This window comes from Orbicella faveolata, unplaced genomic scaffold, assembly GCF_042242905.1.
Source record: "Orbicella faveolata isolate gen_17 unplaced genomic scaffold, um_ofav_v1 contig_2, whole genome shotgun sequence".
In the NCBI taxonomy this organism is placed as follows: Eukaryota; Metazoa; Cnidaria; class Anthozoa; order Scleractinia; family Merulinidae; genus Orbicella; species Orbicella faveolata.
Window position 1 is genome coordinate 9964960 of NW_028301547.1, and position 26459 is coordinate 9991418.

Genomic DNA, 26459 nt, shown 5'->3' on the forward strand with positions numbered 1-26459 from the left:
ATTTATGAACTTTGAAGCCTTCCCTTTTAGCCATAGTCTCGATGCTCCTTATAAAGCCTTATGGAGGAAATCCCTCTCATGCAGAGGCAAGCTTTTCTTTATTAGCTGAATAGATATGTCATTGTCGTCTTACCAGAAGAAACTCTGGGCATAGGTAGAGTCTTCTGTCATTTTGTCTTGTTAAAACGTGGCTTTGATATCGCCCTGGAGCCCATGAATCCTGAAATGTCCCTATCGAATCTGCACAGCACTCCGGGTAGATTTTATATTAGTGAGGTTCGGTCTCTGAAAGAGAATGCATCTACAAGGACTTTCCGTCTTTGCAGATTGCAAACAGTTGAAAAATGTTGGAATTTTGTTGCTTCTTTTGGCTCGTTTAGATAAACAAGTCGTAATAGGGGATATACCATACACGTCTATCGCCTTTGGGTTTGGCTTTAAACTCCCAACTTGCTGTTGAACCCGAAAAAATCTCTTAGTCCTGTACTTCTTCTTGAGACGCACCAGAGGCGATGTAGGCTAGTTGATAGCCTCCCACGCATGACCATTCGCTATCCCATTTATCTGATATGAAATCTACCAAATTTGATGGAATTTTCAATGTATATATTTCTGGATTTATTGCAAACACTACAAGTCTTAATTGAGGACCCTCGAGGGCCTTAAGTGTCCTAGAATAATTTCTTTTAGAGGCTAAAGCATTTATGTGACAACTTAAATATATTGTCAATAATATTCTCAGCACTTAGCACTCAGTTAGCCTTCTACGCAGTCATTCTTTTGACTCAGCACGTAACGAGCGAAAAGGATCGGAAGAATATCTGCGTAAGAGGCTACTTATAGTACTATTCTCTTTCACGCTCTGGGAACACCTAATGTTTTTTTTTTTTTTTTTTTTTTTCTTATTTCCAAGTCAAGAGAGATATCGTGTCTAAGCAATGGTTATTTTACTGAGAACAATCCGTTGCTAGAAGACGTGGAACAACCAATACGAGGCAGTCAACGGTGATATATTTATTGATCCCCATTCCCTTCTCATGGGCTAATATCTTGATCTTCGTCTTAAATAAAATGACTGTCGTCTTAGGCTAAAGAACAGGATTTCCTAAATAAACAAACTTGACGAATACAAAGGGAAGATCACGCTCACCGAGCCAAACAACGTGAAACAAGAAGAATACGCGAGGGTGGATGAATTGCCTAACGTCCCGAACGACCAACGCAACATGATTTGATTATAGCAGGTAGACATTGTTCACAGGTCTTCACAGAGTGTGCATGACAAAGATGTGACCCGCTAGAGGAGATTTTAGAAGAATTTTCGGGGGTAGGATACTATTTCTACTATTTCAAACGGAACTGATGTACAACTGTCGAATATTTTGCCTCGACAGAACAGCTGAATGTTCCGGAATACACATAAATTAAACTTCAAACAATAGTCTATTTTACCTGAATTTTTTCTTTCTATTGTTCATGCGTATTAGCAGTATTAGCATGCAAATATATTCATTCTCTATTTTCCAATTGCCCAAAATTCACTCTGTTTTCCCCCCACATTTTGCATAAACTTTTGTTTTGAAATGCTCATAGGAATATGCAGACCTCCCAAGAACATTTCACAATAGTTTACCGGCAAACTTTGGGGGGCAAACAGAGTGAATTATGGGCAATCGGAAAATGAGAATATTGTACCGCAAGGTCAACTGTGTTTGTTTACGTGATGCTGAAACAGTCACCAAAGCAGCCTTACGTGTTTATTTATTTATTCATTTATTTTTTTATTTTGGATTTTTTGGCTATCAGCTGCGCTATTCTCTCGTATTCTGTAGAAAAAAGCTAGCAAATAGCTTAGTTACATTAACATGAGTTTCTCGCCTCGCCTTACGCTAGTGCCACGATGTAATCACATGGTTTCGTTTTACTTAAGCATGCGAAATTATAAATGATAATTTTTCCCTTCTCGATAGGGGACGACAATTTTTTAATTGTCGTCGAAGAACATTATTTTGACCTTTGACCAATCAATTCAGCAATCGGTCTAACAATAAGTCAAATACACTCCAGCTATGTTACATAATATCGTACCCGCGAAACTGGTCTATAGTGTTATACGATTTTTCGCCTCGATCTTTGAATTAAAAATCTGATGGGTGCACTCGGTTTGGGCAACTATGTTATTTCACAAAGGATTACACCTAAAACAATTATGTGCAAATGTGTAATTTTCTTTTGTGTTATCGGAGAGCTTCAAAGTCCAAATGCACAGGCATGAAACATACGGTTTAGTTATTCATAAAGTCAGTTGACGTGAGACTTCTCCACGCTATCTTGTTGAGCCTCTTTACTTATACATTCAAATCCGCCAGTAGCGTTTAAATTTCAATTTTGTTTTAGTTGGAAACTGTCTTTAAAACTACAGGTCACCGTTTGGAGACCTTGCGCGCGACCAAAATTGATCTCATATGGAAATAGCGTCCAGAAACGTCAGTCACCATTGTTACATTAAAATGTACAAGTAGCGAACTTTTGTCTGGGGAAACAAGAAGCTCTTAACTTGCTGTACATTTAAACAACGAAAAATATGTTTCCAAACAGGTAGACTGCCTATAAACATACCTTGATTAAGATAGGTTGCCTGGACGCCCTCTCGAAAGGGTAAAACTAATAATAAACCACCAATGGGAAAAGGTAGTCTACTTTTTTTTGTGATGTGGAATTCGTTTACGGTGTCAAAGTCTGTATGCAAATTTGATTATATAACTAAGGGTTATTTTGATGCGTCGAGAGAACACCGGTATATCACGTGGATCATCAATTCCATTTTTATAAAGAGTTCACCGCACTACATGTAGCCTAATTAAATGCGAGGTCTTCAGTTCGACATCGCTACGGTTTACAGAATGTTAACTGAGACTCCCTCACTGCTTTCTTCAGTTGTTAACTAATCAGCCAATCATTAGCAGCGACAAGTCTAGCAGAAGTCAAAATGACCGAGATCACCAGAGCAGAGTTAACAGCACTTGACGAAAGCGTGAAAATTTTGAGCGCAAACCTTGATCAGCTGTTTTTATTGGTCATGGGATGCTGTATTTTCTGTGAGTAGGCGTTTTTCATTGAAGTTATATTTTTACTTCGTTGATGTCTAGTCACTCCGGTGAAACGACAGCAAAGTTATTTCTAACATCAGATAGTGTGACTGACAAAACCAGACTTATACGAGGGACATCCTTTCCTCAGTTAACCAGAATGTAGTCCTAGTTAAATGAATACTACAATTTTTACTAATATATCAATACATCTTAACCCATGCATGAGATTTCTGTAAGGCGGTGATGCAATCAAAATCGGAGATGCCGTCCAAAGACGTCCAAATTTCCTTTACTAATCAGCTTTGATTGCGTATACGTAAGCTACATTGTTTTACATATCGACAGAAAGAAAAATATATAGCAAATTTTTCCTTCCTCCTCAAGTCCACAGCTCTCATGTACATCCTAGCCAATTCGGTAGTATACATCTTCACAATATCAGTAGAGAAATAAACTGAAACTGACTATATAAGTTTTAGTCAAGGGGGAAAAATTTTTCTCGTACGTTAAGGATTTATAACAATATAAAATATTTCTTTTTAAGGTTGCTTAAATTTATGATAAAATATACGTCAATAGCGTCTTAAATAGGACCAAAAATTCTATTAAACGGCGAGACAACTCAGCAAAAAATATCCGCGATTTAGTATTGTTTTCTTGGTGTAGCTAAGAACGGGAGAACCAGACAAGCTGTTTGTGCGAACAGGCATTTTACAGTTGAAAGATCCCAGAGAATGTTATTGGTAGGGATATACACCGGAGTGCATCCTGACAAGACTTATATTCTTAACTCAGTAAGGAAACTAAAGGACGGAAGAAATTAAAATACAGACACTAAGAACAAACGAGGGACCGGAATAGTGATGTCGGTCCCTTATCAACTATCACAATGCTGACGAAATACCCTCGGCAAACTTGATTTTCAACACCTGAAAATTTTCTGCTTCGTGCGTTGATTAAATTAAAGTTTGTTTCATAGCAACCCAAGGCAGGTCGTGCTGGTGGTTGGTGTGTGCCTGTGTACCGCACACAAGAAACTCATATCATCAAAGACCAAACATCCGACCCTTGAGCTCACTAACAGAAAAAAAACAGCTAAATAACGAAAATAACAATATTTATTACCATTTTTACCGATACACGAGGACAGAACCATAGATCGATTTCCAATACGTTAGCTCATATAGCCTCCGCCTTGGTCGGTTGACTTTCGCTACACTGATTACGTAAGAGAGCGTCTACGATTTACAGCCAAAAGCTCTATATACATATGACGACTTACTGGATTTACAGGATACTTTCGGTTGGTTCGCTTCTTCACCTCCCATAAAAAAATTTGTCAGTCAATATCTGTTTCTTTCTACATCATTGCTATCAAGAATTTCTACATTGGTTTCGTTGTAGAGACTTGACTTCGAGAACCGAGTTGGCCCTATACCTGGCGCTGTTTTGAGGGTTCACCAATAATGCCTTTATTAATACGGCGCATTGCAACGTTCATTACTTCTGAATTTCTTTCATTTCTCTCAGCTACTGTTCATTACATTCCTTATCATTGCTAAATGGTTGTTCTGACTTGTTCTTTTCTTTCAACTTTCTTTCCCATGTTTTTGAGTCGTGAGTAAACCCTTAGTCAGCTCTCCATCAAAAGTGCGAGCTCGATATTTACAGTGTCTTTCCTGATTGTCATGGTGGTATTTTTTCTTAACATTATCAGACATTTAATAAGTCTTAAATGTAAAGCTTGCTCGTGCGCTCGTTCCGTACTCTCGCTGAAAGAGTTCCCACCTATATTCTATTAGAAAGCCGGCCCCTGGGCGTAATATATAAGATACAGATATTTTTCGAGGTCGCCCACGAAGCAGCCTCTGTTTAATTGTGTATAAAATAGCCAGTCCTGTCTTATTGAGTACCAAAAACACCGTCATGTCCTTAGTACTATTTCGCCAGGGGAACATGATGACTTCTTGACGCTTCTTCTGCTATTATATAATAGAGATAAAAGGAAACAAGCACTGTTAAAGCAATCAATTCGAGCTTGATTGTGAAAACGAACCACTGATGTTTCGCATAAGTTAAGAATAGCAAGTTTCTCAAGTAGAATGGTTGAATTAACTTTTTTTGACAAGAAATGAGGTGTTACTCCGACAACAAACGTAAAAATGAAACATTCACTTCAAGATAAAATTCCGCCCTTTGACGGCATTAAGTCATGAAAGCAAAAATTCATCACAAATTTGGCAACTCAGAGCAAAGTTGCGTTTCAATACGTCCCTGACACAAAAGAACGTGAAAAGGCTCTGCAGACATAAAGTATTCCTGCTGCCTTGCTTTCGAAAGCCACTAAAAATTTTCTTGGTTTTTCTTTTTTGGATGTTTAATTTTTTTCTTTTCCTTTTTTTTTTTTGTTAGATCGATGTTAATGAAAATGTAACAGCTCAACAGCTTTCATCAAAAAATGTATGCTACTGAGTTAAACATGTCGCGGTCGCACAAATAATAGGTGACTCCTCAAAAAGCCCAAATTCCTATTTTTTACTAATTGGCTAATATATTCGTGTGTTTCAGTGTTCGCATTACTTTTCAGCTCGCCGCTTTGTACTGTTTTTCTTCTCTATCACCAGCATAAACTTCGCTAAGATTTTGGTGGCACACGACCCGGGAGACGTTTTTCTCCACAAAATAGTGGTGTCCTCTTTTAAAAATATATACGCTTATTGCCCGGTTTTTACTATTCAAATGCCGCGGGCTAGCACAATAATCTCAGTAGGTGCCCGAACGCTAAACATCCCTGATTCGATTATTCATGTTACCTTGACCTTTTCTCAAGTTTTGGTGCTCAAGCGCCGACCTACTAAGGTCTACCAAGAGAATATCGATCAAGTGTGAAGTCGCCCATTAATGGTAAATGCAATATCGTACTGTTTATGCTCTTATGTAAATGTTGTGGTTTAAAATGAAATTGCGACAAACTAATTTCATACTTGAATTTTGACTGATTAATTTGCGTTTTTATTTGTCTTAAATTGTGTTAACAAATTTGGAACAAAGGTACAAATGGTCCATCTGAGGGGTTGCATTGTGATCACGTCTCTCGCACGAGTTTGATCAAAATTCACGCATGGCACGCTTTTAGTTGCCATATCTTTTGGTTGCTTTTCACGAGTCACACATTAATTTTTGCCCTCATCGATCTCACACATCAACCCTTGCCACCCTTCCGCCAGTGTGAAAACGTCAGTAAAAAAAATCACCACTGTTTATACAATTGAATGATCCGTCGTCAATCATTTGATTTTTCATCATCATCACCAGAAATGTCGAATCGGCACGATCTTAAACCGTTATAGCAAACTTCAATCTGTATTTCTAATAACTCAATCGTAGTTTCCACATCAAAGTGATAAAAGGAAGGCTGTTAAGAGCAAATGTGTCCAAAAATCAAACATTTTCAAAATATCGCGGCAACAGCCAAAAAATAAATTCTGCTCACATTCTCAGGTTTGGTAGGCCTTAGTGTGAAACAAATCACGGCATGTTTCGTTTGGCTGAATATCGATTTATTTACGAGAAAATCGATAATAACCGAATTCCGTCAAAATGCCGCTTTTGGAGCTCAAAATTTAAGACGAATCTCCAAGCTTCGCGTCACAAAATGAAACAACCTAGAGCAATAAAAACTATCAAATCTTGAAAACCAACATTAAAACATATGTTGCCAGCAATTTGTGCAATTTTTGTCTATTTATTTCTAAAATCTAATTAAATGTATCCGACCTATTTTTAACTAGACTAAAAATAGGTCAAAAGAAACGCGTTATTTAACTATGTGCTACACAAAATAATTGACTGAAAATCTGGCTTTTGGAAGGCAATAAGTAGTTCTTTTCGATCTCCAAAGGATTTTTTGGGGAAATGATTCGGAGCGATTTAATCAAATTTGAAAGTTGGATAAGATGCGCCGATTCGACGGTGCCGTTAATTGGCTGGAAATGTACACATACACACGCAAACTCAATTGTTTCGCATTTGAAGTTCAATCTACAAGTTATTTAACATGATATCCTCCTACCTTCATGTTGCTGTATCAAAAAAGAGGGCTGCGGTCCTGAAATTGCTGAATCGTTCACAAAAAAACAATATAACTTAGCGGAATAGTGCAGCGCCGCCTCCCGATCATGAGTTGTTTACACAGCGTATTCGGGGTTTTTCTGATTCGATGTTTCTCTGTTCCCATCTCGATCAAAATGAGGCTGCAATCACTCCACGTAAAATAACTTTGTTTAAATATAAGTCTTGAACCGAACAACGAATAAGATGCCGGCAAAAATGTCGTTATTTCAAGGACATCTGTTTTTCGTTTAGCGGGATAACGCAAATTAATTCAAAACGAGGTGAACTGAAATCGACAACTGCGGCAAAGAAACTTTGGAGGGGAGGCAGGGGGGTTGTGTTCGCGTTCCACGCACAAATTTTAACAAAATTCACGTGCCACTTATAGTTTTAGCTGCTTTTAACCATATTTTTTCATAAATTCACGAATCACGTATCTCTTTTAGTTGTTTTACATCTGTCACACAAATTTTTGCCTTCGTTACGAGTCACGCATAAACTCTTTCCCCCCTCTTTGGACTCGGTCCTTTACTATATATGTCAAAACTGAGTTTCTTTCAAAACAATATTCACTTTAATTTCTATTTCTACGAGGCCGAGAGTTTCAGTATCCCCCATCCTAGCTCTACAGATATTTATCTTTATATTACTTCTTCTCCAGAGGCTACACCCTTGTAAGGGAAGTACTCAGGAATACCGCGGCCTAGGTAGCATGTGGTCATATTCACATTTATCTTTCCCTATCAGTAGTCTAAAATGGTTTTCGGTAATGAAAACATTTCTTCTTATCACAAACTCAAGAAACCGCTTAAGTAATCATTGCACTAGCCGACAGTGCAGACGCGAGTAGAGAGCAGAATACCTCGATTTAAGGACGATTTAAGGACGTTTACCGGCGTCAGTGTCACTGTTGTGAAGTGCATATCTCTTATAGCAATACACATCCAATTACTGATGTTGTACAGTGGATTTTGAAAGAATCAACCCTTCCAATTAATTATTTACTATTCTTGCCCAAGGAGCTAGCCGACGGCCTAAAAAGAAACTCTCCTTGTTCGTCTACAGCGGATGACCAAGGTACTTTAGTGATCCGTAAAGTTTGCCGTCAGGGCGCGGTTCTTCAATTTCACGGGCCAGGAAATCAAGCCTGGTTCACAATAGACATTTAAATCATGGTTTTACAACTACACTTGTCAACTAATCGTTGCAAAATATCCATATAGGGCTGCTTGCGCTTGCTGGTTATTGAATATACGTCTAGCTCAAGCGCGGTACAAATCTCCCGCAGCATCCCTACGGAAAACTTTGACAGCTTGGACTGGCACACAATTTCACAGATGTTATACTTTTCAAACATGATTGGATGCTGAAGAGCGAAAGTCTTCATCACTTCTTCAGTCAACTCTTGGATGTCCTTCTCTGTGTCTGCCTCATGTCTTTCAGCGTCTTCACTGCCAGTGCTGTAAGTTTTTTTCGCTGTCAAGCGAGAAAAAAATCCTGCTATTTGCAGAGGTGTGAGGAAGTCGTCCTTTTCAAAGATACTGGAGCCATCGCTGTGCTTGACTCTTCGCATTGCCTTTGAAATGTTAGCAGGATCAGCCTTTTGCCCGGTGCGTTCTCCTTCTTGGAACACTTCAGTAAGATAAGTTTTCTGAGCAGCCGTGAGGTTCTTTCTTGTCACTGTTGCTGACTTCAGAGCCCACCCCATCGGTAGTGCCGGACCTTCATCCTCCAACGATATGATTAAATCTCCATCGACAGTTTCTGGAACGACACCAGCACCATGCTCCAACTTGGCGGCGTACATTACCATCGCCTTGTCGTACAGGGTTTTTTTGTGTGTGTCACAATCTAGATGTTTTTCTAACGACGAATATTGCTGGAAGGACTTGACACACCCCTCCTCTGGACAATGAAACAGCCCGCTTCTTTTCTCACTGCTTTCTTCATCACTGTCTTTCTCTGTTGCTGAAGCCAATTCTGTTGTTTGCTCTGGGCGTTGTCTGGCTTTGACGGCTTCGAAAGAAACGTCGGAGCTCGCATTATCTGCCAGCTTGTTTAAATGAGGCAGAGGGCTACTGCTTGTTTGGCCAAAATTGCTCCAGGGTAAAAATTTACCGCAGCCAATTCCATACGCTCGCCACACTTGCACACCGTCGTTACTGTATTCAATGTTGTTAATGAAACTGACTCCTTCCCACTTCACTGGTACTGACTTTGCAGTAGGTTGCGGACCACTCCCTGTCACGCTGACTCCAGCCATTCCGCCAGATGACTCGATAGCAGTCATCATTTGTGAGGCTGTCTCGATGTCATGGCCAGCATTGACATATATTCTCATGTGACTTTTTATTGTGGCGGCCTTACGGTCACATGAGCCTTTTCCGCTTTGGGGGTCTGAAAAGTCAACGCGCTTCAGATTGATTCCATGTTTGGTTGCCACTCGGTGGACCGATAGTAACGTTGATGCACAATGATAGCACCCGGCGTTATCTTGCCTGAGATAAACAGAGTTTATTTCTGGCATGATTTCCTTAAGTTGGGTGAAAACGTCGCCAATAATGGCAAGAACGGTTGAACTATCCTGAGTGCAGCTTTCAAAAGAATGCACGAAAGTTAACATCTCAGTTTCATTATTGGCATTGTTTCTCATAGCTACACTGATATGCCAAGGAATTCCACGCTTCCCAAACCAGTCGCTTTGACTTTCCCGGAATTTTCTTGGCAAAAACTTCATTGCCCAGTCCATAGTAAGAAAAACGGACTTTGCATCCAGATTTTCAAGAATTTCGTGCCTTGCCGCATCCTGGTTTATAGACCGAAGAAGGTGGGCCTTCCAAGCTTGAATATTCTGTCTCGCCTCTGATATTTTGTACTCCATCTCGTCTCGTTCTTCATCGCAGTCAACACTACCAAGGACTTCCTGGATTTCATGGAATACAGTAGGGAGTATCTCGCATCTGTCACATCTCGCATTGTGCTCGTGATCACATTTCTTGATGTAATCATCGTCTTGGAGATAGCTCAGAGCGTAAGCACGACAATAATCAGGGATCATCGACTCACTTGAGACGTGCACCTTTAAAAATAGAGAGAAGCAGAAAACAGTTGCTTTGACAAGCTGACACGAGGTACCCAGGCAGGGCGTGTACAGGCTAAAGACGAATAACGTCGGGTCTCTATAACTGCTCCAAATGTGTTTAATATATATTATGATGTGTCTGGTAGTAGTCCCATTTTGTAAGACTTCGTCATGACACGAAAACAGAGGCATTCTCGTCTTAAAAGGCCACGATCCTTTTGGTCAGCACCAAGAATCGCAACCTCTGCCCGGACCCGACTTTTTGATCATGCGCAGAGATTCGTTTCGTATTCTCAGCTAATACGATTTGTCAAATTGGAAGGGAAGTCCGTGAATCAAGGACTTCCCCTGTTGGACCCACCCAGAGGTCGCGATTCTTAATGCTGACCAAAAGGATCGCGGCCTCTGGGACGAGAATGAAACAAGTGATGAAGCTATTGGTTCCTCTTGGGTTTATCCAGTTTAAAAATTTGTTCGAAATTATCATCGTCGTCGTCGTTGTCGTCGTCATCATCATCATCATCATTATTATTATTATTATTATTGTACTGAGTTGTTTCTACTTACATTGTTTAGTAAAAATTGTAAATCATGCATATGAACGTAACGATTCAGCTGCCTTCTGGAAAGTGGGTGAGGCCTATGCTTCACATGATAATTATAAAATATACGCCTATATCATAAAATGACCACGTTTTAAGACAAAATGCATCAAATATGAATAAACTAAAGCATTGGGAGGAATGCCCAGGAATTTCAGAAATGTTCCGTCCACTAGTTCGCGTTTTGGAAATTCAATAATTTTCGGGTTTTCAAACACTTTCCAATAATATTTCCGTACCATTTGCCCCCCTTGCGAAAGTCCCGTAGCTCTTGGTTGAATGGAAAGTTCCCTCGGGTAACATCGACTTTAGGAGTAACAAGATATGACTGATATTTTTCTTCCGTCAAACTAAAGCTAATGCACTCGTGGAAAACCCTTACCTTGTAGTCACCTTTAAGGTAGCGTTTAGCTAGTTGAAGTTTCTCTTTCTGTACTTTGGCCCACGTGAAACCTTTTCCATAGTCATCTCCAAGTTTGTCAACTACCTTTTCCAATTCGTCAAAAGCTTTGGCTCCAGCTGCTGAAACATAGTCCAAGCCCTGCAGGGATTTCCTCGTGGAAGCGGAACATACACGGAGAACTTTGCATAGCGTACTGCGACTCATTGGCGTAAAACCCACATCTTTGCAGTAGCCAAGATACTGCAGCACAATGTGCTTAGGGATGAGACTTCGTACAACATTGGGAACCTTTATTTCGGCGTTTGATGAAAGCTTCAATGTTTTCTCACCAAAAGGTAGATCTTGTATTATGTGAGTACTCGTAATAAATGCCAAGAAATGATCGAGCTTCTCAGGGGCAATACACACTCTCGTGTTTTTAACGGAAGGAACTTTGGAGCCTCGACCATGGAGCAATAGATGATGTCTAGCTATTTTAAAGCGATACCTGGACAAGCTGGGTATCCATCTCTGCAAATCCTTGAAAGTCAGTTTGTCTGCCATGATGGACAAGATCTGTCTGCGAGTGCTCCAGTGAGTCGCGTTGTTATAACATTCGGTTAGACATTCCATCAGGGATGAGTCGATAGTATTTTCTTCAAGCTTTGATTTGACGAGTGAGGAGAGAAGCATCTCAGAGTTCTCAGGGGCAATTTCATTCAAACAAGCATTAACAGTTTGTCGCGCCTTTCGGGTATAATGCCGTTTTGTCCTTTCGGATGCTTCTATCCAGGGTTTATCCAAAGAATGGCGGATTGGACTAATATCCCTTGAAGCGAGGAACTCGTTCAGCTTTTCTCTTGGTGACTCACTTTTTTCTTCCGAGAAAGACGGTTCGTAAAGACTTGCTTCAAATGTGGGCCCTGACTTTGAAGTGAAAGAGACTTCATGAGGCTCCTCTTCCATCTCTTCTTTCACTTCTTTCTGTATTGAAAAATGAAAGAAATTAAATACTCCAAATTTCCTTAGATATTTCTCGTCTTAAAAACGCTTTACAATACATCATGAAATAATTTAAAGTTTAAACTGTTGGTAACACGAGTCTATAAAAGGACCTAATTATATTGTTTCGTATCAAGGTCTTGTACACAGTCTTCTCGTATAAACACATCCAAAAGCTAAGGGATTTGTTCCTGGGACAAGTCTCTGAGAATAGTCTTCCGAAATATGTTGAAAATTATGCGTGGGATATAGAAAAAAAAGGGTGTTCATCAAATTACAGTTAGTCTACGGTGGTGGATCCAGATGCGACGGGTACAGACCCCTCCCCACATGAGACCAAATGGATACGTTATTTATTATTGACGACGCAGGTCTGCTCAAGGTTTACTATAAATACAAGAAATGTGTGTTCCAAGGCTTCTCAAGAAGAATGAGAGTAACGGTCGACCGAAATTGATGGTTAATATATTATAACGTGTAACCGCTAGTTATTAACCGTGAAACTACTTTAACAGCATTTACTGAACACATGTTTGAATCTCCGTTCAAAAGTGATTAAACCGTTTACATTGTGCCGTTTGCATGCTGACTGCAAGTATTAATAAAAGAAATGTGGTTGAAGCATACCAGAGTAAGATTTTCCATCTCTTCGACAACATTGACAGCTTCCATGGCGACAGATGGTGAAGTTACAGTGCTAGTGGCTGCCTCTTTCTCGTCTGTAAACAGGGTCCTTAGAGTTTTTCGACATGTTGCGCAAATACCTGAGGAAAAAAAAAAATCACTAGCTGTTAGTAGTTAAATATGCAATTAGTAGAAAAAAAAAAAAAAACTGAATCCAGGCGACTTGAATAAAAAAAGCGTGCAAAAAGTCAATTCACCTGAGCCAACTTGAAGAAACACTCCTGTCCTCTTTCATATGAATTGAGAATCACGTTTCCCTATTCCTCTGTCACACTTTGGCCAGGTTCTGTCACTTTTGCCGTGATTTGATATATCAGATGGAACCCTGCACCTCGTACTAGACCCTCTGGTCCACCCCAAACCAAGCTTTGCACGATGCGAGGGACATATTGTCATAGAATGCATGTTAACAGGAAGAGAGAATATGGCTGCCCGGCTAAGAATTAGGTCAACTTCGTCTTTTGGCCCGGAAAAACCAAAACTGGTTGAATGGCTATCAATCCGCTTTGAACAGGTTAGTAGAGGTATGATTACCGTTTCTTGTTTCCTGGATCGTTTGTCGAAGCCACAGGTTCCTCCAACTATACTTTTGAACGAGCAGCAAACATCCATAATGCAAAAGACGACACGGAACGCAATACTGACAGTGTTTACATCTTGTCTCGTTTTAAAATGCCAATTAAAGCGAATTTCTATAATTGAAATAAATTGACAATTGACGGGCTTCGATAAAACGAAGGTCACGGACCATTCCTGAAAATTCCAGAACATCAGTCAATCATTTATACAATAATTACTTTAGCGGTTTCTTGAGTTTGTGATACGAAGAAATGTTTTCATTACCGAAAACCATCTTAGACTACTGATAGGGGAAAAAATGTGAATGTGACCACATGCTACCTAGGCCGTGGTATTCCTGAGAACTTCCCTTACAAGGGTGTAGCCTCTGGAGAAGAAGTAATATAAAGATAAATATCTGTAGAGCTAGGATGGGGGATACTAAAACTCTCGGCCTCGCAGAATAATGGAGATAAAAGTGAATATTGTTTTGAAAGAAACTCAGTTTTGACATATATAGTAAAGGACCGAGTCCAAAGAGGGTGGAAAGATTTTATGCGTGACTCGTAACGAAGGCAAAAATTTGTGTGACAGGTGAAAAACAACTAAAAGAGATACGTGATTCGTGAATTTATGAAAAAATATGGTTAAAAGCAGCTAAAACTATAAGTGGCACGTGAATTTTGTTAAAATTTGTGCGTGGAACGCGAACACAACCCCTCTGCCTCCCCTCCAAAGTTTCTTTGCCGCAGTTGTCGATTTCAGTTCACCTCGTTTTGAACTAATTTGCGTTATCTCGCTAAACGAAAAACAGGTGGCTTTGAAATAACGACATTTTTGCCCGCGTCTGATTCGTTGTCCGGTTCAAGACTTATATTTAAACAAAGTTATTTTACGTGGAGTGATTGCAGCCTCATTTTGATCGAGATGGGAACAGAGAAACATCGAATCAGAAAAACCCCGAATACGCTGTGTAAACAACTCATGATCGGGAGGCGGCGCTGCACTATTCCGCTAAGTTATATTGCTTTTTTGTGAACGATTCAGCAATTTCAGGACCGCAGCCCTCTTTTTTGATACAGCAACATGAAGGTAGGAGGATATCATGTTAAATAACTTGTAGATTGAACTTCAAATGCGAAACAATTGAGTTTGCATGTGTATGTGTACATTTCCAGCCAATTAACGGCACCGTCGAATCGGCGCATCTTATCCAACTTTCAAAGTTGATTAAATCGCTCCGAATCATTTCCCCAAAAAATCCTTTGGAGATCGAAAAGAACTACTTATTGCCTTCCAAAAGCCAGATTTTCAGTCAATTATTTTGTGTAGCACATAGTTAAATAACGCGTTTCTTTTGACCTATTTTTAGTCTAGTTAAAAGTAGGTCGGATACATTTAATTAGATTTTAGAAATAAATAGACAAAAATTGCACAAATTGCTGGCAACATATGTTTTCAAGATTTGATAGTTTTTATCGCTCTAGGTTGTTTCATTTTGTGACGCGAAGCTTGGAGATTCGTCTTAAATTTTGAGCTCCAAAAGCGGCATTTTGACGGAATTCGGTTATTATCGATTTTCTCGTAAATAAATCGATATTCAGCCAAACGAAGCATGCCGTGATTTGTTTCACACTAAGGCCTACCAAACCTGAGAATATGAGCGGGATTTATTTTTTGGCTGTTGCCGCGATATGTTTCACCATTGGGAACATCCGCTCTTAAAAAGCTGCTGAAAATGCTAGGTATGTTCTAGAAAAAGCTTTATCGAGAATAAATGTAAATCTAGATACAGCGTGTTTCCACAATTTCTCTGAACTTTGAAATTTACTTTCTCGAGTTGCTATGGGAAATTGTTTTGGGGGTTATTTCAGGCAATTATTTATATCTTTTGCTTTTAGAAACTGCGGGAAGAATTTTAATACACTCAACGTTATTCTGATACAAGACTTTTGTCCTCTATAAACTGAAATTTTTCGATTTCCTATTCGTCTTATCAACTATACTACAGTATTTTTAGGACTGAAAAATAACAGAGGTGAAGACCGCGAAAGGGCTAGAAGTTTTCAAAAGCTTAGCAGAAACAACACGACTAGTGAGGCAATCCCAGATAGGGTAGAGTGCACTGTACGGCCTCATTACAGTAGTCACACAGGTCCTTACCCCTGCCGTTCACTCCTTTGGCAGTAAGCTACAGCTTTTCCTCGAACAGAATATGAACGGACAGAAAATTGATAGAGCAATCAGTGTGTATGTTTCATGTGCGTATCGCTGGCCGATTTTCACTGTCATGCCGTGAAAAATAGAAATCGTAGCCATTCAATAAATTAAGTCTCGGATCTGGGATATGATAGATGATTGACATAAAAAAACAACCTCGCCAAGATTTAGGCCTGTGCAGCTTTTAATTGGCGCGTTATTCGGTAAAATGTTTCACCCAAATTTACAACGCTTTGTACGGAGACGCCATGTTGCTGCCCATCTTGATGGGCACCAAACGTTTGCTATTGAAACGAAACGTTGTAACTCTAGAGCTCCGAAACATTGAAATTGATACTTTTTCTAGTGCAAGAACTGTTCAGTAAGCAAAGACATAAGAGATAACTCATCTTTTGACCTACGCGACAGCCTCCTCGGGCCGCCATTTTAAAGCCACGCAACGCAAAAGCTTGGAAATTCAAACGTGCTCTACTAAAAAACGAAGAACCCTGTCAAGCTGAAACGTTGTGAAACGTCAAGTTCTTAGGGGGCTGTTATATCGGATGGAACTAAAACCTCAGAATGACTGGTTACTTTTAACCCGTGATTACATGAGCAATTTACGGGTTGTAGTGCTGGATCAGATTATGCAAATTAGGGTTGGTGGATCATCTGTTAAACCTCCCATCGCAATTCCGCTGTTTTGCGGGCGCAGATATCGTTCTACATCTCTAGGACAATAACACGTGACTGCGAGTGTTGCACTTTTAGTTCAAAAAACTTCAAATTTAAAACTGGTTAATTTGTTGATCAGAAAAAGTGTTAATCGCAGCTTTTAACTCTTCAAATTAGGACCTCTATGTAAACCACTTTTAGTGATGGAGCTTCCTAATTAAAGATTGTTACTACTACTAGCTCAGATTAAATGCGTGAAGAGTAATTCCTTATTACACAAAGTTTAGCTAATGATCTTTAATTTTGCCTAAACGTAGTCTAACTTAATTTGAAATAATGACTTAGGCAGCATCTTTTTCTTGCAGATATGCAGGCAGGGTTTGCTTTCTTAGAGGCCGGTTCAATTAGATCAAAGAACACAACAAACATCCTGATCAAGAATGTCTTAGACGTATGTAAGTACTACAAAAATTATCGGTTTTTGCTTCAACTTTTAATTTTCCATTTATTGTGTTATTATTATTATTATTATTATTATTATTATCATTATTATTATTATTATTATTCATCCCTGCAATTACGGAGCATAGGTGCACTCGGCTGGACAGGGACATTCTAGCACTGCCAGTCCGTCTAGGGGGGCTTGGCATGACAAACCCGTGTCTTGACGCAAATCTTGAGCAATCCTCCTCCGTCAAAGTTACCATCCCGCTGGTCCAACAGATCGTGGCTCAATCCCATCAGATGCCGGATGATTCTTTGGTCAAGCCACTACAACAGGCAATGAGGAGTGAGAGAGCAACGGTGCTCCAAGACAGGGCAGAGCATATCAGAGGGGTAGCCCCACAGAAAGTCCAACGGGCACTTGACCTTGCTGCGGAAAAAGGGTCATCTGTTTGGCTAACGGTACTCCCCCTTCGCGAAATGGGTTTCAATCTAAATAAGAGAGAGTTCCGCGATGCAATCAAACTGCGCTACGATTGGCCGGTCGATGATATCCCCTCCACCTGTGTATGCGGTGATGCTTTTACAGTGGACCACGCAATGATATGCAAGAGAGGTGGGTTCGTTACCCAACGTCACAATGAGCTGAGGGACTTAGAAGCCGAACTCCTGAATATGGTTTGTACCGATGTTGAGATTGAGCCTGTCCTGCAAGACATCTCGGGTGAACAGCTGGGAAGAGGTTCTAATCGAGCTCCAGATGCGAGATTAGATATTCATGCGCGCGGGTTCTGGGAGAACAAACGATCAGCATTCTTTGACGTGAGGATTTGTCACCCTAATGCTGATTCGTATAGGGACCTAGAGCTCCAACAGATATACCGCAATCATGAGAACGAGAAGAAGCGTCTTTACGCGAGGAGGGTTTTGGATATCGAACAAGGAACTTTTACACCCCTTATTTTCACGTCAACAGGCGGCATGGGAAACGAGTGCCTGCAATACCATTCCAGACTGGCACAGCTGATCTCCATCAAGAAAGGAGAACATTATGCTAAAACAATCTCCTGGATAAGAGCAAGGACATCCTTCGCTTTACTAAGATCCGCACTAATCTGCCTAAGAGGTTCAAGAGCTAGAAGGAAAGCCTTTTGTGACTTTAAGAACATTGATATTGACGTTGAAACCCAGGAGGGAGCCATTATGTAAACACTGTTGAAATAGGTTTTAATAGTTTATTTCTTTTATTTACTTTTACCTTGTAATATACCGATATTGACGTTGAAACCCAGGAGGGAGCCATTATGTAAACATTGTTGAAATAGGTTTTAATAGTTTATTTCTTTTACTTACTTTTACCTTGTATATACCTTATTTATAAAAAAAAAAAAAAAAAAGTAGTAGTAGTTTTAAATATTAAAAAAATATATATTATTATTATTATTATTATTATTATTATTAACGTGGAATAGTTTCATGTCTCGTCTTTTCTCTTCTTCTCTTCTCTTGTCTCCTTTTTTTGTCTTGTCTTGTCTTGTCTCGTCTCGTCCTGTATTGTCCCGCCCCGTCTTTTCCCGTCCCGTACTGCCTTGCCTCGTCCCGTCTCGTCTCGTCTCGTCTCGTCATGTCTTGCCTTGTCTTGTCTTGTCTTGTCCTATCTCCTCTTATTAATCATAACTTGGAAAGTCGCGGGGGACTGTGATAAAAGCGAAAAGACACTAAAAATTACTTTATAGAAACATTGCTCATGAAGCTGCAATCCAGAGCACCTTAAATCATTGTAACTTCAAATTTGAGAGTTAATTCTTGCATAAGACCCATAACATAGTTCAAAAAAACAAAATTTATGTTTGCAGACTTGTAATTCCACTTATACTTTATTATTTACAGTTATTGGTGCGGTATCTTACTGGTTATTCGGATACGCCTTTGCTTTCGGAGCTGAAAGCAATGGGTTTATTGGACACAAGTATTTCGCACTAGCAGATTTGCCAGTCGACCAATACTCTCACTGGTTTTTCCACTTCGTGTTTGCGGCAACTGCGGCAACAATTGTCAGCGGTGCCATGGCAGAGAGAACGGAGTTCAGAGCTTACCTTCTGTACTCTGTGTTCCTAACTGGTGAGTTAAAAATAAATTACAAAACATGCCATTTCGCACTCTAAGCAGTCAGATTATCAGGGAGCGTAAAGATAGATCTATATTTTACTTTGAAATGTTACAATTGCCTAGATCTGTTCAAAATGTCCATCGGTCGAAGAATGTGCTTAGGCTAATATGTAGCGAGAACCTTTAATTCCAAAAGAAAAAAATGAAAAAATCAGCCTTCGTGCTACAAATAATCCACGATACGCAGAGCTTGGTCTTTTCGCGTCAGTTGTTATGATGCGGAGCTAGAGCGACTAGAAAAGGTACAAAAATTTAGAGCCATTATTCGGCTAATTAAACCTTTTAGATGGTGATGTTGGCGGCACCGTCGTGATTTACTTAAGCTCTCCAATAGAGCGTTGCGGGTTGATGGTCCTGTAGGATGCATGTGGTCAACTTTGTCCCCACGGCCTTTCTCCGAGTTTGGGTCGTTTCCCGCCCTCCCATATTTGAAGGGAAAAGCGCCCTGGAGACGAGGTTGGCATGTGCTCGTTTTGTTTGTTTGTTTGTTTGTTTTTATTATTATTATTATTATTATTATTATTATTATTATTATTATTATTATTATTATTATTATTATTAAAAGTTTTGCTTTGAATCTGCTACATTTAGTTATCATAGTATGGTCATGGATCTAGCTTATACCGACTTCAAAGAAAGTGCTGTTGTTCTCTCGCAGGGTTTGTGTATCCAATAGTCACTCACTGGGCATGGGATGAAAATGGCTGGCTTTATGTTGGTGTCGAATATACTAAAGACAATGTGACCATGGCTGTTACATACCAGGTAAGCTGTCATAGCATTTGTATTTCACAATATGGCTCATGTATTTTGTCTAAAACTGAATAAGGCTCAACATCTCTGACGATTGGCAAAACGTATTTCGAAACGATTTTGCTGTAACTACCCCCTGATTTACGTTCAAATTAAGAAATCTGCACGCTAATAGCTATATTTTAACATACAGCGCCTATAGCAACGGTTGTTTACAGTCCAAAAGTACTTACAAAACGGATTCAATTCAGTACATTTTGATTATACTTTGCAGAAAAGCTTTAGCGGTGTGTACTTATGAGAATTGTGCATCATGGTCCTAAGCATTGTTTCCTGTAACACCTTATAAACCCTTTATACTTGGTTAAAATTTCTATAACCGGTGCGTATTCGGATATTCCGTGAAACATTTATGTCACATTTCGACATAACCCCTCCCTTCTGCCTCTGCCCTTCCCCACCTCCCCACCCCCGTTCACAGGGTTAATTTGGGCTCTCGGAGACCGAAGTAAAACTTTAAAGCCTTATTTCTCAAAATGACCAAATAAACAGATCACCAATATTTCAAATATGATATCTTCATTGGGTTTCAACCGAATGTTGTCAAATTTTCAAGATTGGTGAAGGACACAATTATCTAGATTTCAAACCTCTAAAATCTGCAATTTATGAAATGCTTACCTTGTTATTCAGTTAATATAGTTAATATTAGTTAATATTAGAGAACGTTTTCCCATTTTCACGAGAAAAAGCTCTCAAAAAACTGTTTTCTGAGGTTTGTCCCCTGGAAAACTTCCTTATGGACAAGCTGAACTTAATTAATTCCACGCTTCTCGAACCATTCATTAGTAGGTTATCGTTTTTATAATAAACACCACTTATTCACACTTAAGAGCTAGTTGTTCATTAACTATTGTGGCATGTGACCTGGAAAAGCTCAATTTTGAAGTCAGAGTGCGAAGTCCTTTAACGTGGTACCAAAACTGTCCCACACTGTTGGTTTGTTGGTTTGTTTGTTTGTTTTTTAACTTTTTTGAAGGTGTAAGACCACCTTAAAACATTTTCAATATTTACGTAAAAGCTGTCAAAGGTAATTGCGACTTTATTTGAACTTTATCTGGAAACAATGTTGTATGACATTTCACTGCTCCAGAAAAGTAATGTCTTTATTGCAAACATATTTTGACAGACATGTGTTTACAACGTTGGAGTTTCCATGTATTGGGGTTCACGTTTTCTCGTCTCCTACGCGAGGATCTTTTGCATCCCTTAAGCTTGCACATACTCTACAAGGCCCAATCTTTTTACGAGTGAAGAATCCAGCAAGGCCTAGCTAATGATTCAAGATTGGCAACCCAGCTTTAACAAACAATTTCACTGTTACATGGCGAAACTGTTCCCATCGGGAATTACCTAACGATTATAAACAATACAATTAGCGGACGATTTTTTCTTACCCTGGACATGACGTATAGTCAAAAAAGTTTGGTTTTTATTTATGTTCTTTTTTAAACATTATTAGTCTTATGAAAATTAGGTAGAAATCTCAAGCGAATACAGTAAAAACCCGTATATAAGAACCTATGATTTCGGGGTTCAGGCTGATAAAGTTCTTATTCTCTCCGGGTACTTAGTGAGAAATCAGCTTGAAAATGTTCTAAAAGTGTTTTTAATTAAACTTTGTTTCAGAAACACTATACATTATACATTACTAGAGGTTTAATTGACATTCAATGTTTATTATTTACACTAAATACGAATTTCAAATAAAAGCAAATAAATGAGAACATGTTTTCTTTATCTGCCTATTACTGGTTCTTATATATATCATTCTTTATTGGATAACTTCCAGCCTCGTGTTCTTTTCCTTATATACAGGTGTTTACTGTATTATAGACATTTTAATGTTCTGTCAACAAAATTTTCATTGAGTTGTTTTTTGGGGTTTTTTTTTGACTTTTTGAAGCTTTTTATCATCGTTTTATTGCTTTGTATTGCTTTTGAGAAAGAAATCCAAGATCACGCTTGTGTCCATAACATAACCAATTACTAACATTGATGTCGTCAGTTCTTGTTACTTACGTCAAAGTAAATAATTTTCAGTTGGTCGTACTATACACCCTCTTAATCTCATTATCATAGTCTAAATATACTGGAAATGTAGAAGGTCAACCAAAAGGTCCGGTCTGAATTGGGTTAGTCATCACAGCTGCTGCGAACGCTAGCTTTTCCACCAACAATCTTGGCTTGGGGTGATGGCTCGTGTGTAGACTGTTGTCATCATCAGTCCTTATCGCGCCATGGAATGCATACGACCCGAACAGTCTCTCTCCTGCGGGAGCGGTCTTGAACTTGAAATCTGAAAGGTGACACAAAACCGCCCCCGCTGGAGAGAGACTGTTCGGGTCGTATGCATTCCATGGCGCGGTAAGGACTGATGATGACAACAGTCTACACACGAGCCATCACCCCAAGCCAAGATTGTTGGTGGAAAAGCTAGCGTTCGCAGCAGCTGTGATGATGATGACAGGATGATGACAGGATGATTCACATCGAGTATTACGCAAAAGCGTAACACTACTAGAAGATAGAATTGGTCTAATGAAATGTCCTTTAGCTCGCTGATTTTTCCTTTTACGTTGTGGTAGGATTTTGCAGGTAGCGGGGTTGTTCACGTCCTTGGTGGTTCAATTGCTTTAGTTGGAGCAGCCACTCTAGGTCCAAGAATTGGAAGATTTGTTAATGGTTCCCCTCAGATGATTTTAGGCCATACTGTCCCGGTAAGTTTGCTGATGATGTTCAAGCGTGTTGCATTCTTGGAAATTGAAAGTACACTTGTCTGATTCTCAGAAAAACTCACAATAAAACACTGTATGAGTTCTTTTCTTCCTTTGCACTCTTAAGAAAGCGGCCCTTGGAGGATTCATCCTGTTCTTTGGTTTCCTGGCATTTAATGGAGGTTCCCAGGGGTCCATTTCCAGTCCGGGTGATGCAGACATTGTGGCCCTGGCCATTGTGAACACTGTCATTGGAGGTGAGCTATACTTAGCATACATTCAAATAACGTCAAATGTCGCAGCTTTAAGCTATTTTCAACTTCTCTGTCAATTTCAAGATACTAATCTGTTTCTTTTTTTTTTTTTTTTTGTTACTTTTATTCAGGATCCGCAGGTGCATTGACCGCCATGATTATCAAGCGCCTAGGATTTGCGGAGAAACACTGGAGTTTGCTTTTTACCATTAATGGTGGACTTGCTGGAATGGTAAGACGTTCTTTTAAAAAACAATAATAGTGTAGATCATTGTTCAGGATATAAAACCAAACCATTTACTCTACTACAACAACAACAACAACAACGACTATCTCTATTTGCATGACCACAAATACATAGTGTTGCTAAAGCTTTATTAAGCTAAACCTAAAACTAGAACAATAACGATTTTCCTGAACATATAATGAGGATATTAGCGATCAAGTTACATTGGTTTGACTTGAAAGTAGTATATAAATATGAAATTGAGAATACCATTCGCAGGCTCGGTTGCCTATACCAAATGGTATGAGTATTTAGAGTCTCAACCAAGAAGTTAAGGTTAAAGCCCTTGTCGGAGTATTGAGTTGCATTTCTGAGCAAGATGCTTTACTTACGCCTCCCCCGAGGACTGTAAACGGTAAATCGTATTGGTAAAGCACGTGGGCAAAGATGCTTTATGGGTTATTTGCAACTGACTATGATCTGATCTACAAGAGTACAAATACTTCTAGTCACGTTACAGAAACTAGAATGCATGTGTTTGTTTCTCAGGTGTCCCTATGTGCAGGCTGTAATGCTGTCCACCCTTATGCTGCTTTTGTTATTGGAATCATCGCTGGAATGGCATACGTTGCTTGGAGTACTCTCATGTTGCGTGTAAGCGTTGATGACCCCCTGGATGCTGTGGCTGGTAAGTGACGCCAAAATATGCAGGAATTCTATTCTCACAGCCAGAGTCCTCAAGATCCTCGATAAAGGGTAGTCCTTATAGACTGTTTCAGTGAGAAACTGTAGTATTGTTTTGGCGGCTAATGTATGCTTTGGTGGACTATTTTTAATTGTTTATTGTATCGTTCCGCAGTTCATTTCGGTGGTGGTTTCTGGGGAGTGCTGGCGGCTCCAATATTCAACAGGGAATCTGGAATCTTTTATGCTGCCGACGAACATTCATTCCGTTTGTTTGGGTGGAACCTCCTGGGGCTGCTTGCCATCGTTGCCTGGTCTGTCGTAATGGCTTTCATTTTGTTTTTTACTTTGCGACTCACTAAACAGCTCCGTGTCAGGGAAGAAATCGAGTTGAAAGGTGAGTAGACTGGTAGCTACGCTACTTTTTCGCAGCCATCACGAGTCCAGTTTCCGTTCCTCACCTTTCCTTTTTATTTAATTTCTCCAAGTTAGAGCTTTTTTTCATCACTAAAGCGCAAACGTTTCGCCAGGTGGTTCTTGATACGAACTTTGATCGGGTAAAAAAAAGTGGAAAATTTGACCTGAAATTCCTCTCTTTCTTAGGTCTTGACATACCCAAACACGGTGAGCCCGCTTACCCACTGGCCAGTTATGGTGACGGCTGGGGATCTAGCAAATCCCAGGCAGGAGAAACAAAGGACTTGTACCAACAGCCAAAGTTTGATTCACCTCAAAAAGGAGGTAGCCCTAACCCAGTCCAGAACGGCCAACCTAACATGCCTGGATCTCAAGATAATGTCATCGCTAATCCTGTCAACGCGCACTCATATATAACAGCAATCTGAACACCTTCTCCCGTACAAATATCTTTAGCTGACATTTTCAGCAAGATCTACACTAGGGTTGTTTCAACGGGAATGCTGCGTATAATTCTAACCCGCTTTAGCATAGACAGGTAACTCCAGCACACGCCTATCTAGAATAGCGATCACTTCCATATTAACTTTACAGCAGTATTTCTTAGTTACGACCAGGAAATTATCTCAGCTCGGCTACTGGCTACATCATTAGAAGAGCAAAAGCAAACAATAAGAAATGTTGTAATGTACGGCTTAGAAATGTTTAGTAATGATTTACGATTCATTTATAGTAGTTAAGGCTTGCTAACAAAGATAAAAGTTGATTTGCTACGCATAGATGAGGATTGAGAGTTGTAGAAGAGACAGCAAAGGACAAAGCGAGAGCTAGAATCAGCGCTAGCGCGGATGAAATACTCTTCTCTGCAGCGTGATTGTAGACGAAACAGGAAAACCAATTGACCATGCGCGGTTATCAACAGACGGGAGCCGGTTTCCCTACTAATAGAGCAAGTGAGGAAGAGGGCTCATAGTTACCCAGAACTCTTGCTTATTGGCCTTGAAGGTTAGAGAATAAAATGAAAACTAGATTAAACTGTCCATCATGACATGTATTTACCGCTTTTAGGAATGCTTGATCTCGAGGGTAAACATTAATAGTGCTTCAAGAAAAAATTTTAAAAATACGCCAAAGCAAATATACTATTCTACATAAGTTACATCTTGATGGGAAAATAAAAAGGTATATTATTGTAACAGTACCATGAGTGCAACCTTCCTTCCTTTATTTCCAGTCTATCAAGTTCTCTTCCGTCTGATTATAATACAGCGGAAGTAATTAAAAGGAATTTCATGTCGCTCTTTCAGTTTTGACATGTAAAAAGTAACTGGTGAACTTGCGATACAAACAATGGCCAGTTTAAAAAACAAATTTTGTTGGAAGGGAATCCATGGTAAATCTGATGTGCGTTACTCCGTGTGTAACTTAGATTTCGAAACCACGGCAAATCTGATGAGAAGCTTTCATAATCAAAATAGAGGCACAGTAGGAAACATTACATTCGACGAAGGCTCAAGAGGAGTTGGCTGGTAGACAGCAATGATGGCATAAAGTATGTACTCGATGACAGATAACCACGTTAGATCAGCCTGGCGCACAACAGCGTAACCACAAAGCAGATAAACCCCACGGAGTCCAAATTAGTTTCAAAACAGCGCGTTTTACGGATCGAGTTAAGGTCAGTTAATTTCCAGTTGTCTCATGTATGCTGTCCTCTAGCTAGATGGTGGCTGGTTATAAAATACATTTCCGCGTCTACGCGGGCTCAATCGGATAACCAAACATTCAGCAGAGGCTATTTACAGACCGGTCAGTGTAAAACGCAGATTGTGGACTGTAGACCAAAGGTGGGGGGTGGAGTACTCCCTTACATAAGTTATATGGATATGTGCCGCCGTGAAGGGTATGGTTTTCAGACAGTTTAGTCTGGGATAAGGTAAAGAAAACAGATAGTTTTGGTCTAGAATAGGGTATAATTTACCGGAAACGTGGCCAGTCTATAAATACTTTATTCTAGAACAGGGTTCTTTACCCGGGGTTCTATAAAAGAAATTGAAATTTGGAAATGACTTCATAAGATATTGGTTCAGTTAGCGTATGTTGGACCACGGTAGTGATAAAGTTTCTGCATGGAAAATAGCTAGGAGGAGGAGGAGTTTTGGTGCTTAGTCTAGAGTAGGTTTGCAAAATCCCGACTGGTCATGGTCTAGTATAGCGCTAGGATTTCAATGTCCCAGCGGCACACCCCCTACCAATGATTTACAGAGTACTCCCCTCCCCTCCCCCTCCCCCCCCCCCCCCCAACCCGGACTGCAGACTGAGGGTAAAATGCAGGCCGCAGACCAG

The 26459-nt window shown here is 39.8% G+C and overlaps 2 protein-coding genes across 3 annotated transcripts; both read left to right on the top strand.

The window, feature by feature from the left end:
• Window positions 1-853: 853 nt before the first annotated feature.
• Window positions 854-25314, top strand: LOC110051517 (putative ammonium transporter 1). 2 transcript variants are annotated; one of them, XM_089289502.1, is made up of 10 exons: window positions 854-1327; window positions 16755-16844; window positions 18724-18954; window positions 19661-19767; window positions 22404-22535; window positions 22660-22789; window positions 22918-23018; window positions 23562-23700; window positions 23872-24093; window positions 24300-25314. In XM_089289502.1, exons 2-10 carry the CDS (start codon window positions 16757-16759, stop codon window positions 24539-24541), a joined length of 1392 nt encoding a protein of 463 aa, XP_089145628.1. In that variant the 5' UTR covers window positions 854-1327; window positions 16755-16756; the 3' UTR covers window positions 24542-25314. The 2 variants fall into 2 exon arrangements, with proteins under 2 accessions (XP_089145628.1, XP_020613206.2); XM_020757547.2 differs by lacking the exon at window positions 854-1327 and adding an exon at window positions 2847-3098.
• LOC149111908 (uncharacterized) lies at window positions 16936-18205 on the top strand. Its single transcript, XM_089289503.1, has one exon. The coding sequence runs from the start codon at window positions 17038-17040 to the stop codon at window positions 18040-18042; it is 1005 nt and encodes a 334-aa protein (XP_089145629.1). The 5' UTR covers window positions 16936-17037; the 3' UTR covers window positions 18043-18205.
• Window positions 25315-26459: the final 1145 nt, after the last annotated feature.

Bases quoted from the DNA above. Each gene is read 5' to 3' on its own strand.
- LOC110051517 (XM_020757547.2), top strand. From the start codon at position 2,990: ATGACCGAGATCACCAGAGCAGAGTTAACAGCACTTGACGAAAGCGTG. The intron at 22,536-22,659 runs GTAAGTTTGCTG...TGCACTCTTAAG, and splicing joins TTTTAGGCCATACTGTCCCG to AAAGCGGCCCTTGGAGGATT. The intron at 24,094-24,299 runs GTGAGTAGACTG...TCTCTTTCTTAG, and splicing joins GGAAGAAATCGAGTTGAAAG to GTCTTGACATACCCAAACAC.
- LOC149111908 (XM_089289503.1), top strand. From the start codon at position 17,038: ATGACAAACCCGTGTCTTGACGCAAATCTTGAGCAATCCTCCTCCGTC.